At 46.1% G+C, this 16,424-nt stretch overlaps 10 protein-coding genes across 10 annotated transcripts; 5 read left to right on the plus strand and 5 right to left on the minus strand. All coding sequences in view use genetic code 12, as the record gives it.

Moving 5' to 3' along the window:
• Positions 1 to 13: 13 nt before the first annotated feature.
• Positions 14 to 1,468, minus strand: SHM1 (glycine hydroxymethyltransferase; the record flags this gene model as incomplete). The annotated part of the gene is made up of 1 exon (XM_001482541.1): positions 14 to 1,468. One exon carries the CDS (start codon positions 1,466 to 1,468, stop codon positions 14 to 16), a length of 1,455 nt encoding a protein of 484 aa, XP_001482591.2.
• An 83-nt stretch (positions 1,469 to 1,551) lies between these two features.
• Positions 1,552 to 2,505, minus strand: PRR2 (Prr2p; the record flags this gene model as incomplete). The annotated part of the gene is made up of 1 exon (XM_001482542.1): positions 1,552 to 2,505. The coding sequence occupies one exon, from the start codon at positions 2,503 to 2,505 to the stop codon at positions 1,552 to 1,554; it is 954 nt and encodes a 317-aa protein (XP_001482592.2).
• A 258-nt stretch (positions 2,506 to 2,763) lies between these two features.
• PGUG_05613 (uncharacterized protein) lies at positions 2,764 to 4,095 on the plus strand (the record flags this gene model as incomplete). The annotated part of the gene is made up of 1 exon (XM_001482543.1): positions 2,764 to 4,095. One exon carries the CDS (start codon positions 2,764 to 2,766, stop codon positions 4,093 to 4,095), a length of 1,332 nt encoding a protein of 443 aa, XP_001482593.2.
• Positions 4,096 to 4,122: 27 nt separating this feature from the next.
• Positions 4,123 to 4,761, minus strand: PGUG_05614 (uncharacterized protein; the record flags this gene model as incomplete). The annotated part of the gene is made up of 1 exon (XM_001482544.1): positions 4,123 to 4,761. The coding sequence occupies one exon, from the start codon at positions 4,759 to 4,761 to the stop codon at positions 4,123 to 4,125; it is 639 nt and encodes a 212-aa protein (XP_001482594.2).
• Positions 4,762 to 5,667: 906 nt separating this feature from the next.
• NIT2 (putative hydrolase) lies at positions 5,668 to 6,654 on the minus strand (the record flags this gene model as incomplete). Its single annotated transcript, XM_001482545.1, has 1 exon — positions 5,668 to 6,654. The coding sequence occupies one exon, from the start codon at positions 6,652 to 6,654 to the stop codon at positions 5,668 to 5,670; it is 987 nt and encodes a 328-aa protein (XP_001482595.1).
• A 1,187-nt stretch (positions 6,655 to 7,841) lies between these two features.
• Positions 7,842 to 9,347, plus strand: PDK2 (protein kinase; the record flags this gene model as incomplete). The annotated part of the gene is made up of 1 exon (XM_001482546.1): positions 7,842 to 9,347. The coding sequence occupies one exon, from the start codon at positions 7,842 to 7,844 to the stop codon at positions 9,345 to 9,347; it is 1,506 nt and encodes a 501-aa protein (XP_001482596.2).
• Positions 9,348 to 9,707: 360 nt separating this feature from the next.
• Positions 9,708 to 11,000, plus strand: PEX13 (peroxin; the record flags this gene model as incomplete). Its single annotated transcript, XM_001482547.1, has 1 exon — positions 9,708 to 11,000. One exon carries the CDS (start codon positions 9,708 to 9,710, stop codon positions 10,998 to 11,000), a length of 1,293 nt encoding a protein of 430 aa, XP_001482597.2.
• Positions 11,001 to 11,219: 219 nt separating this feature from the next.
• PGUG_05618 (uncharacterized protein) lies at positions 11,220 to 11,858 on the minus strand (the record flags this gene model as incomplete). Its single annotated transcript, XM_001482548.1, has 1 exon — positions 11,220 to 11,858. One exon carries the CDS (start codon positions 11,856 to 11,858, stop codon positions 11,220 to 11,222), a length of 639 nt encoding a protein of 212 aa, XP_001482598.1.
• Positions 11,859 to 12,360: 502 nt separating this feature from the next.
• Positions 12,361 to 14,073, plus strand: GDA1 (guanosine diphosphatase; the record flags this gene model as incomplete). Its single annotated transcript, XM_001482549.1, has 1 exon — positions 12,361 to 14,073. The coding sequence occupies one exon, from the start codon at positions 12,361 to 12,363 to the stop codon at positions 14,071 to 14,073; it is 1,713 nt and encodes a 570-aa protein (XP_001482599.2).
• A 610-nt stretch (positions 14,074 to 14,683) lies between these two features.
• On the plus strand, positions 14,684 to 16,192 carry PGUG_05620 (NADH/NAD(+) kinase; the record flags this gene model as incomplete). Its single annotated transcript, XM_001482550.1, has 1 exon — positions 14,684 to 16,192. One exon carries the CDS (start codon positions 14,684 to 14,686, stop codon positions 16,190 to 16,192), a length of 1,509 nt encoding a protein of 502 aa, XP_001482600.2.
• Positions 16,193 to 16,424: the final 232 nt, after the last annotated feature.

The raw sequence follows: 16,424 nt of genomic DNA on the forward strand, positions 1-16,424 counted from the left end.
TTTTTCAGTTTTTCTACAAATCGCCTGGAACTGGATACTGTCCAACCCATTTTGCAACCTCCTCGGCCAACTCCTTGACTTCGGTGCTCTCGTCTGCCAACTGCTTGAAAGATGCCAACAACTCTTTTGGTACAGAACCTTGCTCCTGGCCCTTAAGTTTAAGCGAAAGTTCAACAGCACGATTAATGTACTCTGCAACCTTCTCGAACTCAGCTTGGCCAAATCCACGGGTAGTCATGGCTGGGGTTCCCACACGCAACCCAGATGGGAAGAGGGCAGACTTGTCGCCGGGAACGGTGTTTTTGTTGGCAGCAATGTTGATCCTTTCCAACAATCCTTCAACACGAGCACCGTCAATGTTCTTCGAGCTCAAGTCAATTAATACCAAATGGGTGTCGGTTCCGCCAGAAACAAGCTTGAAACCACGAGATTGCAACGCCTGGGCGAAAGACGAAGCGTTATCAATGACATTTTGCTGATATTGCTTGTATTCTGGGTACTGGGTTTGTTTCAAGGCAACAGCCAAAGCAGAGATGGTGTGGTTGTGGGGTCCACCTTGATGAGCTGGGAACACGGAAAAGTTGATCTTGCGCTCCAAATCGTACAACACTTCCTTTCCCTTCTTGGTGACCTTTCTGACACCTTTTCTGAAGAAAATCATCGCACCACGAGGTCCACGCAAGGACTTGTGGGTAGTGGTGGTAACGATGTCCGAGTACTCAAAAGGAGAGGCTGTCACCCCAGCGGCTACCAAACCGGAAATATGAGCCATATCACTTAACAAATAGGCTCCAACCTTGTCAGCAATTTTTCTCATTCTGGCATAGTCAATTACTCTCAGGTACGCCGAAGCACCAGCAACGATTACCTTGGGACGAAACAATTGAGCATTAGCTTCAAGTGTATCATAGTCGATCAAACCAGTCTCCTCGTTCAAACGATAAGGCATGGTTTGGAAATATTTGGAAATGTACGAGATTTTGGTGGTGGGGGTCTGGTAACCGTGAGAAAGATGTCCACCATGAGGAAGATCCAAACCCATGATTCTGTCACCCACTTCCAAAACAGCAGAGTAGGCGTACAAGTTCGCTGGGGCTCCCGACAACGACTGGACGTTGACACCCCATTTTTCTGGATCTAAACCAAAAGATTCAAGTGCTCTCTTCTGGCACAATGACTCAGCCTTGTCAATGATTTCATTTCCTCCGTAATATCTCTCGCCAGGATACCCCTCGGAGTACTTGTTCTGCATCTCCGAACCCAAGAGGTCCATCACGGCCTTCGAAGTGAAGTTTTCCGATGGAATTAACGTCACCGAAGTCTTTTGTCTGTTGCGCTCTTCTGCCAAAATTTGCGCCATTTCTGGGTCCACCTCAGAAACAGGCTTGCTCATCAATGCCTGGGCACTTCCAACATACCGGCGGGCCACCAATGGCCTGGCAACCTGTAAAAGTGTACGATTTAACATGGTTCCCAAAAGAAGTCCAGTTTTCTTGAACGGTGAAAAATTTCGCACAAACGGACCAATATGTACCGTCACAAGCAATGGTGCTATATTCGGTGCCTAGCGGACAATATTCGATGATCTATGCCACAATTGGACGCTTGGTCCAGTTTCAGGCAAAATGGCACACTTTTGTACCACTGATGACTCTGAAGCTCCACCACCGCAGGGCGCTGACTCGGCTGCGGCACAAGGAGCGTCCAGAGTCCGCGCACCAAGTCCGAGTCGCGCCTCGAGTCGATTTGGGAAAGGTCGCTCTGGCAGTATTTCTGGAACGAAGGATCATCTCGAGAAGCGATTTTCCATGGAAACAGTCCATTCAAGAGCCAATGTAACACTATGCCAAGTGACCATGCATCGGCCGCCGCTCCGGCATACGAAATTTGCAGCATCGTCTCCGGTGCTGCATATCGTTGCGACCCCACCAATCCCAATGCTGGTCGTTCCGTAGAAGTCGCCGTGGCAAAATCAATAATCTTTACAGTTCCTTCAGCATCCAAAACACAATTCTCGGGTTTTATATCCCGATGACACCATCCTTGACGATGGAGATATTCTACTCCGGCGCACATTTGGCGCCAAAAACACTTTGCTTCCTGCGGTTCGAACCGCCTTTCTCTCTTGTAAATCTTCCATAAATCTACCGAGCCGCCTCCCGAGAACCAAAGTGACGCTTTGCGGGTGAATACCAGTACTTTGTACCGCTCTACTGCAATGATGTTTGGGTGCAGGATCAGCTTGAGAATGTCATATTCGTACCGAGCTCGTTTGCAGTAGTCGCTCTTCGTTTCGATCTTTTCCCGCCGATAAACCTTGACCACCCATCGCTTGTTGTGCTTCGTATAAACATCCGCCGAAACCCCACTGCCGACTTTATGGATATACCCGCTGGTCACGTGATCAGTATTGCTGCGGTCAAAATGTGTTTTGGGAGTGTAATTGGGGATATTTGTGCCTATAGGGGACAAGACGGGGATACTCGTCTTTGCTGAAGTTGACATGGTGTATTTGGTGATTTTTCTGACTTTTTTGACACGATTTACTCGTTTTCTTCCAGTATAATGGTGTGTAGGATGTCCCAAAACCCTTCTATGTTAATTTGTGCCCTTTATGTAACGGTCTAGTGTCACTACAACGCTATTTCTGCTACTAGACAAACTAATTAACCTCCTGTCCCGTCCATTAAGCGTATACTAAAGTTGAGAAATCGCGAAGTTTTCGCGATAAAATTAATCACGCACCACTGATACCCCGGAAACATGCCAAAAAACGATACAGATGATGTACTTGACTTCATAAATTCGCTTCCAGATTCCAAATCTGGCACGCCACGGCCCGTAAATGGCCAAGAAGAAAAGGGGGAAGATCTTCTTGAGTTTTTAGACGAATTGGCGGCTCAGGATAAGCCCAAGAACCCCACCAAATCCAAGTCTTTTGAGCCAAAAAAGAAGGAAGATGAGCCTAAGGGTAGGGAAGCAAGCAACAAATTGGAAAAGCAAGAAAAACCAAAGAAAATTGCTGAAAAACCATCAGTTTCTGATTCAAACAACCCAAGTGATTCCACCAAAGTTGACACCAAAGTCGATGATGGCAACTCGGAAACGCCAGAAATCATTGGTTCCATCACCAACTGGTGGTCTACTGAAGGGTCGCTGAAGGTTTCACTGTTCTGGGGATCACTCACGTCCAACGCAGAAAAGCTTGGTGAACAAACCTACCAATTAGCATCAACCACTACAAACCAAATTAACCAACAGAGGCAACGACTTTTGAGCGAGCTGGGAATTGACCCGAATACCAACATCGTGGGTCTCACATCTCGTCTAAACTCGGCTCTTGTGTCTATGTCTCAGCAAATAGCCCAGGGGCTTGCTGGTGAGAGCGACGAGCTTTTGAATGTTCTTTTGATTCATGACTTGTATAATATAAAGTACTTGGACCGGTTGTGCCAGGACAAGTTCTCGCATGTGACAGGGCAGGTTGAAGGTGGTATTAAGGTGAATGTGAGCAACTTTAACCATCGCGACGATGCTTCGAAAACCGACTTCAATATGTTTTACGGCAAGATTATCGATGGGGAAAAGCTCTGTTTTGCTAATCTCGAGTCGAGCATCAAAGATTATGTCAAAGTCATGAAGGTGGACGAAGAAGCACGCAAGAACGTCAAGGAAGAGGAGGAATCTACACGGAAGAAGGAAGATGGAAATGCGAATGAAAATGACGAAATTACTAACGAAGCGCCCACAGTTAATTCTTCCAACATTTTCATCTCCATCCAGCCCATAAGCAGCGGATCGGCATCTGAATCCGATGAAAAGAAAGAGGGCCCTATTTTGATCGAGGCTAATAATAGCGACTCGTTTCTGTTCACTTTAATCTTAAAGGACATCACCAACGACATTACAATCATCACCAAAACCCAACCTTTCCCTCTTAGATGGAGCAGGTGGGTATGTGGAGAATTTCAAGAGTTTGCCGATCTCGAAGAAATCGACCCCAGCGAGTGGGTCAAAGACTGGATTGGCGACGGGCTCGCGTTGGCTTTCGGGGTGTTGGCACAGGAGTATGTGGTGAAAAGAATGGGGTATTGAATTTGGAAGTCTATTATTCTATAAAACCTAATATAAGTCAGCAAACTCAGCAACGTGGGGATTAATGTAGTGGGTGCGATGAACTTCCTGGGACGTATTAGTGGAAGTGTGAGGAATGTGTTGAAAACTGGAGTCGTCCTCCTTATTCAAATTCTTGTGGGAGTCTTGGATGCCACAAGACAAATAGTTAGCCATGATTCTGTCCAAGCCAGCATCGTCGTGGGCGATTAACGAGTTGGCGTGGTCGATGATCAAGGGAGGCTTGAAGAAGCGGGACCGGTTGGACGACATCAACTGGTTATATTCGGACTCGGGCAAAAATTCCAAGTCGCCAGCAAACCGCGATGAACCGGTAATGCGAGGAAACAGTCTTTGAAACGAAGTCAAGTTTCCAGGATGGATCCCGAGACAGTTTTCATGGACAAATGCATAGTCTTCAAACGAAGGAAGTTGATTTTCCTTCAAGTTGATAACGAATTTGGGAAGTTGACCCAGCAACTTTGGTGTGGTTTCCGAGTACCGCTCAGCGGTGGAAGGAAGGTCGGCGTAAGCACGAAGCTTGTTGACGAGATGTGTGGAAGTCTTGGACAGAGTATTGTGGTATACCGTAAGAACCGGCACGGTTTTTGGCACGGTAGCTATACGACGGAAAAACGAGCTAATCATGATAAAAAGAAATTTGCAGCCGTAATAAAGGTTTGAATGAAACACACTAGATCACAAACAAGTTGAATTAATGTGACTGTGTTTCTACTGCAAGTTTTTAATTAGTTTGTGATTGCAAAAAAGCGCGGTCGCAGCCACTTATAAACGCATCGTATGATTGAGGGGACCGGAAAAATGTGGGCCAGACGAAATTTCTCCGCTCTGAAAATGTTGGCCGCGCACTGCCCCAAATCGGCCAGAACAGTGGGCGCGGCAGGAGGGGAAGGAGGGGAAGGCAAAAATAGCGATGGTGGCGCGGTTGTGTGCAGTATAGTGCTGGTGGAACGAACAGCAAAACGGTAGGAGTTGTTTACCTGCAGTCCCAATTTGGTTTGAGTTCCCTGATCACGTGAGAGAGGGGAGCGGAACGAGGAATAATAGGGGTGGAGAGGAGAAGAGTATGATAATGGGGAACGATAGAGGGGAATGAATGTTTACTTTTGCATGGCTGGGTGGAAATTGTTGGTTTTCCATCTATTTCTCTAGTTTTGTTCTTCAGTCTTCGCCGGCATCCTTCTCTCCGAATATGCACGTTGCTGTCACTTTCCCAATCGGGACAAATGCGATCTAGCATTGCTTTCAGATACGTGGTTATGTATGTGCTAGAGATTGAAAAGAAGGGGGATCGGTCGCGAGAGCACGTTGCTACCGTAATCTAGATCGGCGTGGAACAATCTAGTCTGGGTGGCGAAAATTTTGGCATGTGTGTGTTTATGCATGTGTCTTATCTTATCGCAACCCCGAGCCCGATGCAGGACCACGTTCTTATCGCTAGTCTATCAGACTCTGAACGTATCCGTTGTTATCGGGCAAATGCTATCGGGCAATTGACCATTCTCTGTTTCTGAATACATTCATTTCGTCTATTTATGTTCTATTTTCACGTGTTCCTTCTACTATGTCGTACTCTGTACGATGGTCCATCAACGGCATGTTTGTTCTAATTCTTTCTAAATCTTCGAGGCTCAATTCGGCGCCACAAAGCTCGTAGTAGTCTCCATCTTCATCCACAGACAATGAATCACTGTATTTATGGCACCTGGCAAGAACATCTCCCCATGGACTGATTATGATACTCTCACCATAACTGATTCTTGTCTTTTTTTGGCCATCAAAGTCCCCACTTTTGTCAGCATAAACATCATGCTCGCCACACTGGGCCGCCATAATTACATAGCATTGCGAGTCTACTGCACGTGCTCTGCCCAAAAGCTCCCAATGGCTCTCACCTGTCTTGGTCGTGAATGCCGATGGATATGTGATTATATTTGCTCCGTTTTTTCTGAGGGAAATGCATGTTTCTGGAAACCGGATATCGTAGCAGATATTCAACCCAATCTTAAATTTACCGAGGTTTTTTTCGTTAATGGGAAATGGCTTTATGAGTGACTTTCCTGCTTCCACCGACTTGGATTCTTGCAAAATTGGACCATTGGGTATGTTTACATCGAAAAGATGGATTTTCTGGTACCGGTGCACAATCTGACCCTTATTGTTGATCCACAAGTGATTATTTTGAACCTTATTGAGTCCTTCAACGTCATCACCAAGTTGGTGAGAAGGCTCATGTACACCCAATGCCACATATAATCCCGAATCTTCGTCTGCTAAGGGTACTCCGTTGTAGATTCTGCGGATTTCTTCCTGAATCGGTGCCAAAAACTCGCTATTTGTTGCATTTGCCAACTCCATTGAGTGAGCAGCATCTCGGGAAATGTAGTCTGAAGCTTCTGGTAAAAAAAGAACCTTGGCTTTTTCTTTATAAGCGAGACGTATCAATTTACAAGCCACCCTTGCATTGGCGGCGAGGTTGGACGAAGAACACATCTGGCCACATGCTACCTTTAAGGACATGGTAATCCTTAATCTGTGCCTTAATCAGTGCGAATAGTAATTGAGCATGATGCATATGCACTCCACCTGTCAAGCCGCGGTGATAAGCCAATGCCACCAGAGAGCCATTGGCTCAATTAATGTACGTATTAGCGTGGGATCAATGGATCAATGGAAATCAATTGGCGACTGCCATCTACAGGGCTTCAACATGAGGTTATTTGATTCTTCTACATGTTCTATCATAATTCGTTAATAAATATTTATGCCTTATTCACTGGTCCAGCAGTGTGGATCTCCTCAGAAGAAAATACTGTGGGCTCAAATGGCTCCAGGTCCAGATGGGTTTGTCTCACATCGTCGTGACGTAACACATCGTCGTTAGAAACAGCAAATCCTTCATTCAAATTGTTAAAATTGATACATCTTTGCTTTGATGAAAAATGACGCATGGTGCTGTTGGATGATGTTTGAACTGGTACCCAGCATCGGGAAGCAGTCTTAAAAGTAGATATGCGAAGAAACTTGCTCATTGAGTTGATGCGAAAATCCGGGGAGAAACTGGTGGCTTTATACTTGTGCGTCTCCGGCCATCCGGCAGGCACATTGAGTCATTTGAGTCACGGGGATCCGGGGGATCACCCCCGTGCGTCCATCGTGGGTGTGCGGGTGTGCTCGGCATGTGAGTCTGGGGTTGAAGCTGGGTGTTTGGAGCCGAGTGACATTTGTCCGAGGGATTTCGGCCCACTGTGGCGTAGAATTGCTTAGGCGCAGCCAAATGTTCTGTTAAACGTGCTACGAATATTCTGCAATGTTCTGAATGGCCTTACTTGACTTGTTTGACCACGCCATTCCACCTCGGATTTACGACCGTCAACCTCGGAGTAGCGGAAACCGCTTATGTGCAGTTCTTCCTTCGAAGTCTCCGCTCGTGCGCAAATCCGGGGCCCATCCAACCACCGCGCTGTCTCCCCGCGAAACCTGTTTGTCTGACGACGGTCACGAAGGTGCCTTGAAGTATTGTGTAACGGGCCAAATACGCTGAAAAAATCAATATCCTTTCATTTTTGGTTTTGCAAGTTATTCAAAACCACTTGAGCAAGCTTCCTTTCCGTTTTTCTTCGTTGCATTGTCTTTTTCACCATCGATACTTCCCTTCTTTTGCCTATTGAGCGGCAAGCAACAAATATTTATTAGCGTACAACATCATGGGTACGGCTTGGGAACTCACGGCGGCTTTGCGTGACCAGATACATCGGTATGCTTCATACCGACAGACGTCGGTATCGTTACGGCAAATGGTCCAATTTGGACCAAGTCCATCTCCAGGACTGATTTTTCTTGCTTCTCAGTTCATCGTGGAGGAATTGCCCATTCGTTTGGCACTTAAAGTCAAGGATTTGGAGTCGGCGCCATTTGGTCTTTGCGACATGCCCTCTACACAAAAGGTGAAGAATTGGTACGCTCAATCTTTTGAAGAACTCACTACGCTTCCCAAACCCGAGATTTCGCCAGAGTTAGCCAAGTTGTTGAATGGGAATGGAGGATTGGACAAAAGTAGAGTGGTGGATGACGAAACAAACCACGAAGATAAAAACTTTCTCAAACAAACCCACAATCCTGCAAACAGCGAACATGTCAATCCGGCCATAAACAACGTTTTCAGTGACGACGGTATCGTTGTAAGACAGCATTCTAACCCCAGGTCATCGTCCAAACTGCGACTGGAGCTGCCTACATTTGGAAAAATGTACTACACTTCATGTCCCACCAATGTAGTGTGGCCCAAAGAAGTTTACGATTACAACAAATTGGTCAACGATGCGCTCACCAAAATCAAAAAGCGTCATGATGCTACAGTGGCTACCATGGCTCAAGGTGTACAAGAATGGAAACACGAACACAAGACAGTTTCTGTCAATTCGCAAATCCAAACTTTTTTGGACCGATTTTACATGCTGAGGATTGGTATTAGAATGTTAATTGGACAACATATCGCCCTCAATATGGCACAAGCGTCACCCACAAAGGCCCGTATTAACAAGGTACTTAACGGGAACACCTCCAAGTCCAAATCCAACTATGTGGGTGTGATTTGCACCGATTGCAATGTCGGTGAAATTGCGGAAGATGCAATTGAAACAGCCAAATATATCTGTGAAGAATACTATGGGCTCTTTGAAGCGCCGGAAATCCAACTCATTGCCCCCAGCAACGATATCTCCTTCATGTACGTTCCGGGCCACTTGATTCATATGTTATTTGAAACACTCAAGAATTCGCTTCGTGCAACCATTGAGTTCCATATGCCAAGACTCAAGCAGGAATTGATGCTGAAAGACCCTGAGCTTAAGGAGGCAGATATCGATATCAATGATCTCAAGTTTCCACCCATCAAAGTGATTATTTCTGAGGGAAGTGAAGATATTGCTATCAAGATCAGCGACGAAGGAGGAGGAATTGCTCGCAGCGAAGTGCCATTAATTTGGACTTATTTGTATACTACAGTGAGCAAGACTCCCGTGTTGGAACCAGAGTACGATCAGACTTCATTCAAGGCTCCAATGGCCGGTTTTGGTTATGGATTGCCAATATCTCGGTTGTACGCTCAGTACTTTGGAGGTGACTTAAAGTTGATTCTGATGGAGGGTTATGGAACCGATGTGTATTTGCATTTGAACCGATTAAGCAGCAGCAGCGAGCCTCTTCCATAGAAGATAGGGTAGTTAGATTTTAATGGCATTATGATTTGGCTGCAAATGCAAATTGAAAAATTGAAAAATTGAAAAAATTACAAAAATTACAAAATTACAAAATAGAAAAATAGGAAAAATTTCAAAGATACTTATCCGCCAGTCAGACAGAAACAGTTCCTTCCTCACCATCTCAACAATATAAACTAAATCATGCTCCTTTCCTCTCGCTCGATTCTCTCGCTACGAGTCCTCGCTTCGATTTTCCTGCATCTTCCTTCTCCACACTTGGGCCGAGGATTCACGGCTCCCGCCCAAACACCCACCTCGCGCCGCCATGATCATCGCACATTCACAACTCTCAACTAACTCACCACCTATATGTCTCAGCCCCGTCCAAAACCGTGGGAGGTTTCTTCTGGGACTTCTGCAGCGGCAGCTGAAAGCACAGGTGTTTCAACTCAAGCATCAACTTTATCGTCAGATCTGAATATTCCAACTGCTCCTGAGCGACCAGCGGCACTTTCTTCAGATCTTTCAAATATGTCAAATACAACTCCCTATGGCACAGGAAGCTCAGGTTATGGAGCAGGAACAGCCGGGTATGGCTCTTCTGGATATGGTAGTACTGGCGGTTATGGTTCAGGATATGGGTCCGGGATGTCTGGATACGGTTCAGGCTATGGATCAAGCTATGGTTCAGGATATGGTTCTGGGATCGGAGGAGGTTATGGATCGCGGTACGGACTCGGATCTCTGATGTATGGGGGAGGTTTGGGGAGTTATGGCAACTATGGTTCGGGAATGTATGGGATGGGAGGATACGGAGGAGGCATGTATGGAATGGGAGGTTATGGTGGAGGAATGTATGGCAATCAACCGGGCGCTGGAGGCATTGCTGAGGGAACTCAGGCCACTTTCCATCTCATAGAATCAATAATTGGCGCCGTGGGAGGATTTGCACAGATGTTGGAGGCCACTTATATGGCGACGCATTCGTCATTTTTCACCATGGTTTCGCTTGCCGAGCAATTTGGCAATCTCAAAAACGCCTTGGGGTCGTTGCTAGGCATTTTCGCCTTGATAAAGTTCACCAAAAAATTCTTTTACAAGCTAACGGGTCGCAACTATAATCATGGAATTTCCGCCGGCGAGTTCACCAAATTTGAAAAAAATCAAAAACGTTTGGAGGAAAATCTTCGCCGCAACCAGCTGGGATCCCCACTGCGCATCTCGTTCAAACCTCTCCTCTTGTTCCTCGCGGCATCAATTGGATTTCCATACTTGTTGAGCAAAGCCATTCAAAAACTTAACGAGCAACAACAACAAAGATTACAAGGACCAGGTGGACCAGGCGCTCCTGGTGTTCCTGGAACTCAACAACCCGGTATGCCCGCTCCTAATGGTGTGGAAGCCCCAATGAACCTCCAGTTTGCCAAAGCACTTTATGAGTTCAACCCAGAAAACCCTAATATTGAGATAGAACTCAAACCCAATGAATTGGTAGCGATCTTGTCGCAAAAAGACCCTTTGGGCAACGACAGTAAATGGTGGAAAGTCAGATCGAGACTGGGAAAAGTCGGTTATGTTCCGCTGAACTTTTTGAGTGTGATTGAGCGTAAGGCCATTGCTCCACAGGTGGAGGCAGAGGCTGCGCCAGTCGAAAAGAAGTGAGAAGTAGGAATAAACAGTAATGCATAAAACGACTAGAGAATGTGAAGTCAAATAGACATTGATTTCTTATACTTACGATACTATTTCTTCACTCAGAATACTTGCAGAGCACTATACTCTTACGATAAAAGCTACAACTTCTCGAAAATGATTTTAACTTTCTTCAGTTAATTTCTACAAATGACTTCCACTTTTCTGTCATACGTTTATTCAATGCATTTATACAGCATCGTCGGGACGATTCTGTTCGGTTTCAACCTTGCTACCCTTGTCCTTCAAGTCCTCGTAACCCTTGTGGTTTTGTCTTATTCTTTCCTTCTCAGCAGCGTGCTTGGCACTCTCTGATACTTCACCAGCAGCACCCTTAGCCTTGTCAGCAGCATTATCAGCAGTCTCCTTGGCTTTGTCGGCAGCATTTTCAGCAGCATTCTTGACTTCGCCCTTGCTAGGAATAGCATCTTCAGTCTTTTCAATTCCATCAGCAAGCACTTCTCCGGTCTTCTGGTTGACCTTCTCAGCAGCACCTTTGGCCTTGTCAGCGGCATTCTCGGCAGCTTCCTTCACCTCACCTTTACCAGGAATAACTTGCTCAGTCTTCTCAATTCCATCAGCAAGAACCTCACCAGTTTTTTTGTTAACCTTGTCAGCTGCGTTCTTGACAGTTTCCGTGGTAGGAGTCACCTGCTCAGTCTTTTCAATACCATCGGCAAGAACTTCTCCAGTTTTTTTGTTGGCTTTATTCAACAAATCTTTGGCGGTATCGATAACCGAGGAGCGGTAAGCAGTGGCTGCGAAAAACCTTTGCGATCTTACCTGAGTGGCAGCACGAATATTGCGGGATGCGATTTGACGGAACATATTTCACCAATGAATAATTTTCTATAGTAACGGGCAAAAGAAAGTTTCGGGCCTTTTATACTTGCAGGGCAGCAATGATTGCTGCGGGTGACGATTTACACAGTGGTTGCTGCTGCGGGCACGTGATCATATATGCAGGAAGCCGGGGGGGGGGACATATGCACGATGATGAAATCAGAACGGACTTGACAAAAAGAAGTTTTGACTCGAGAAATGGTCAGAAATGAATGAGATCAGGAGATATATTAGATATCAGTTCCATAAAGTAATTTGAATTTGCTTTACTTATTTCTTTCTTTTCCTTTCATTTCATTCATTTCTGTTTCTTCATTTCCTTCTTTCTTCCTTTTCTTCTCCGTTTGTTCTATTTGGTTCCTCCACTCTGGTTCTTCCACTCCCGTGTTGGTTCTTCCACTTCCTCCATATTCAGGAACGCAACGCACCCAGCCACCACATCTTCTGCCGCGTGTTGAAAATCGCGAAAAATTCAAGAACTATCATCATGATTACCACACGTAATGCCCGCGTGGTAGTGTCTGTGGCGACCATCCTTTTGGTTGTCGTATTCCTTGTGTCGTCGCTGACCAGGATAGGAGATGGTGTGAAAAAGGCTGCCTCAGAAGTTTCTTTTGGAGAGGAAGAAAACACGTTAAAGGGAACGCCTTATCAAGGATCTGGACCTCCGTACGCCCAAGAAGACAAAAGCAAGAAGCCCAAAGTCATTGCAGACAAGGTAGGTGGAAGCGAGTTGGAAAAGTCCCCAGGAAAGGTGGCAAAACCCGAAGTTGGTAAACCTGATGCTGGTAAACCAGAACTCGTAAATCAGCCAGGTAAGGGTTCTGGATCAGGATCAGGATCAGGATCAGGATCTGGCTCAGGATCTGGTGCTGGTGCCTGTGGAGAAGAGTATGTGGTGATGATCGACGCTGGGTCTACAGGACTGCGTGTGCATATATACCTGTTTGACACGTGTGTGTCACCACCTCGTCTTCTCAACGAAGACTTCGACATGCTCAAACCAGGACTTTCTAGCTTTGATACCGAGACTGTGAACGCTGCAAAGTCGCTTGATCCATTGCTCAAATTGGCAGTTGAAAAAGTTCCAAAAGATAAGCAAAGTTGTACACCAGTAGCTGTTAAGGCGACTGCTGGACTTCGTTTATTGGGAGCGGAAAAATCCACCGCCATTTTGAACGAAGTTCGTAGACACCTTGAGGAGGATTATCCGTTTGCTGTTGTGGAAGGAGACGGTGTTTCCATCATGGATGGTAAGGATGAAGGAGTCTATGCTTGGATCTCCACCAATTTCTTGTTGGGCAGAATCGGAGGAAAGGAAAAGCAGGATACCGCTGCCGTGTTGGAATTGGGCGGTGGCCTGGCACAAATTGTGTTTGAACCCGAGTTCGGCGACAACGAAAAAATGGTGGAAGGTGAACAGAAATACGACTTGGAATTTGGGGGTCATCATTTCACCTTGTACCAATTCTCGCATCTCGGGTATGGACTCATGGAAGGACGTAACAAGGTCAATGCCTTGGTGGTCAATGCTGCTCTCGCAAACAATAAGGAACTTCAAAATTCCAAATTGTCATCCAAGGCTCAAACCAAGGATGCAAAGGCATCTGTCACATTAACCAACCCATGTATTCCTCCCAAAATGCAAGCCGATAACGTGGTAGTTCCTGTTGGAGAAGAAGAGTTCTACGTGGTGAATATGAAGGGCCCATCAAAACCTCAGGGTGCTCAATGCCGTTTCCTTGCCGAGAGTGCACTTAATAAAGATGCCCAATGTGACACCAAACCGTGCTCATTCAATGGAGTTTACCAGCCGTCGTTGGTCAAGACATTGCGCAAAACCAGTGACATGTATGTTTTCTCGTACTTTTACGAAAAAACGGTTCCTCTCGGATTTCCTCATTCGTTCACTGTGGAGGAATTGACCGACCTTGCCAAGACGGTTTGTACTGGAGACCCATTGTGGACAGAAGCATTGGCGCCAGGACCCGTGGGAGAACTCACAAAAGAGCCACAGTGGTGCTTGGACATTTCGTTCATTACCGCATTGTTGCATACTGGCTATGACATCCCATTGTACCGAGAATTGCGAACCGCGGAAAAAATCGACAATAACGAAATTGGATGGTGCCTTGGTGCATCGTTGCCGTTGTTGGACAAGGCATCTGGAAAATGGACCTGTCGGATCAAACAGGCGTAACTACATAGCAATGAACGTACAATGAGCAATCAAAAGTAGGCATATTCTGCGAATGGCTGCGAAAAGTGCAAATAGGGGAAAAGTCAGCTCACATAAATCGATTCAATTTCCGAAAGGTATATTAGTTCAAATCAGTACAGAATCGGGGCAAAACCACAAAATAGAAGAAATTTATCCAAAAGTAGACCAGTTGCAGTGTTCTTTAATTCATTCGCGCAGATTCCATTTGGGACTTGTACGAAGAGTTATAAATTGCAGCACTTTTCCGAACGGAAAATTAGTGTCGGTAGTCAATGAGAGGTGTCCAGACACAGTTTAGCATCCTTATAATGTTAATTTTGGTTTAAATACCAAAAACTGTTTTATTCACTTGACTAGGCAGAAGAAGAAAGAACAAAAAAGAACCAAAAATTTTCGAAACCAAAAAGTCTCAGAGTTTGTCCAAATAACTAACAATCAACTTTCAACTTCAATCTTCAATTTCATCTTCATTATCATTTTCATTATCATTTTCAATTCATCTTCAACTTCTCTTCACTCCACCTGCCGCTGCGCCGTTCCTGCACGCAGCCCAGTTGGCCGAACCCCGAATTTCTTCCTATCCACCACCATGAACCCACAAAGTATTCCTCCCAGAAGGGTATCCGGGTCCATTATGGCCAATTCACACGCTGCTAGTCCGTCTCCTATAGTATCACCCACAGCAGCAAGACCAATAGACACAGAAGCTTCGTTTTCTCCCCACGGAACCATATCGCCACTAACCAGTCTGAGTCCCGTTTCGGCACCACCGATGATACATAACAAATTGTACTGTGAACAGGCTCGGAGCAAGCCGAAAAAGGCTTCAGCAACCCTCAAACTAAGTGATCCAGAACTCAAGACCGTCAGGTCACATGCAGAGTTGGCCCAGACCGCCAATGGGGTTCGAATGTTGGCCAAAAATCTTACCCGGGCCACGATTCAGCTTGATGTGAGGTCGATTATGATTGTGACAAAGGCGAAGGACAATCTGCTTGTGGTTTTGACCCGGGAGCTCGTGGAATGGCTTCTTGGTCAGTCTCGAGATATCGCGGTTTATGTCGACAAGGGACTCGAAAAACTGAAACGGTTCAACGCCAGGGAGATTTTCGAGTCTCTGGAAAAGGCGCAGCGAAATTTAAGGTTCTGGGACAAGCAATTTGCCATGCGGAACCCGGAAATCTTTGATCTTGTGCTCACGTTGGGCGGCGATGGAACCGTGCTCTACGTGCTGAATTTGTTCCAGCGGATCGTACCGCCGGTGATATCGTTTGCGCTAGGATCCCTTGGGTTTTTAACCAATTTCCAGTTCGAAGAGTTCCCAAAACACATGGTCAAGGTGCTCGAACGAGGCGTGCGGGCAAACTTGCGTATGCGCTTCACTTGTAGGGTTCACCATGCGGACGGCAGACTCGTCAGTGAGCAACAAGTACTCAACGAGCTCGTGGTGGATAGAGGCCCTTCGCCATATGTGACACAATTGGAGCTCTACGGCGACGGCTCGCTTCTCACTGTGGCCCAAGCCGATGGCCTAATTATAGCCACGCCCACAGGATCCACAGCCTATTCGCTTTCTGCTGGTGGTCTGTTGGTGCACCCAGGCGTAAGTGCCATTTCAGTGACTCCAATCTGTCCCCACACACTTTCTTTTCGGCCAATTCTTTTGCCCGACGGCATGGTACTCAAGGTCAGAGTTCCGCTTACGAGCCGACTGACGGCGTGGGCATCCTTTGACGGCAAAGAAAGATTAGAATTAAAGAGAGGAGACTACGTTACTATCAGAGCTAGTCCATATCCATTTCCTACCGTGATTCTGTCCAAAACAGAATATATCGACAGTGTGAGCCGAAATCTTCACTGGAACGTCCGCGACCTGCAAAAACCATTTACTCACCTCCTCAGCGCGAAGAACAAGCAATTGTTCGAGGGAGGACATGGCGATGCTCAATTCGATATCGACTACAGTGATGAAAACGACGACGAATTGGGAACTGCAGACACAGAAATTACAGGAAGCGAACCCAGCGAAGTAGAGTACGATGATGATAGACCATGCTTTGCTCATCCAAATGCCAAAATCACTCTCGACCACCAGTAAAACTATACAATGGTGTCTTGTTCACAGGGTCCTCTGGTGCATCGGGTGCGGCGTTTTCGCAACCTTTCTTTTTATGCTGAAATCCCAATCTCTGGTGTACGGGTGCGATGAGTCGCAGCGGGTTGCAGCAACCATTGGGATACTTTTAACACTGGAACCATCTTTCGATTGAGCGACACGAAACAACTTGAATTTATCAGGGCGTCCCTACTTCCTAAACAGTCACTTTGCC

This window comes from Meyerozyma guilliermondii, genomic scaffold (assembly GCF_000149425.1).
Source record: "Meyerozyma guilliermondii ATCC 6260 scaffold_7 genomic scaffold, whole genome shotgun sequence".
Classification (NCBI taxonomy): domain Eukaryota; kingdom Fungi; phylum Ascomycota; class Pichiomycetes; order Serinales; family Debaryomycetaceae; genus Meyerozyma; species Meyerozyma guilliermondii.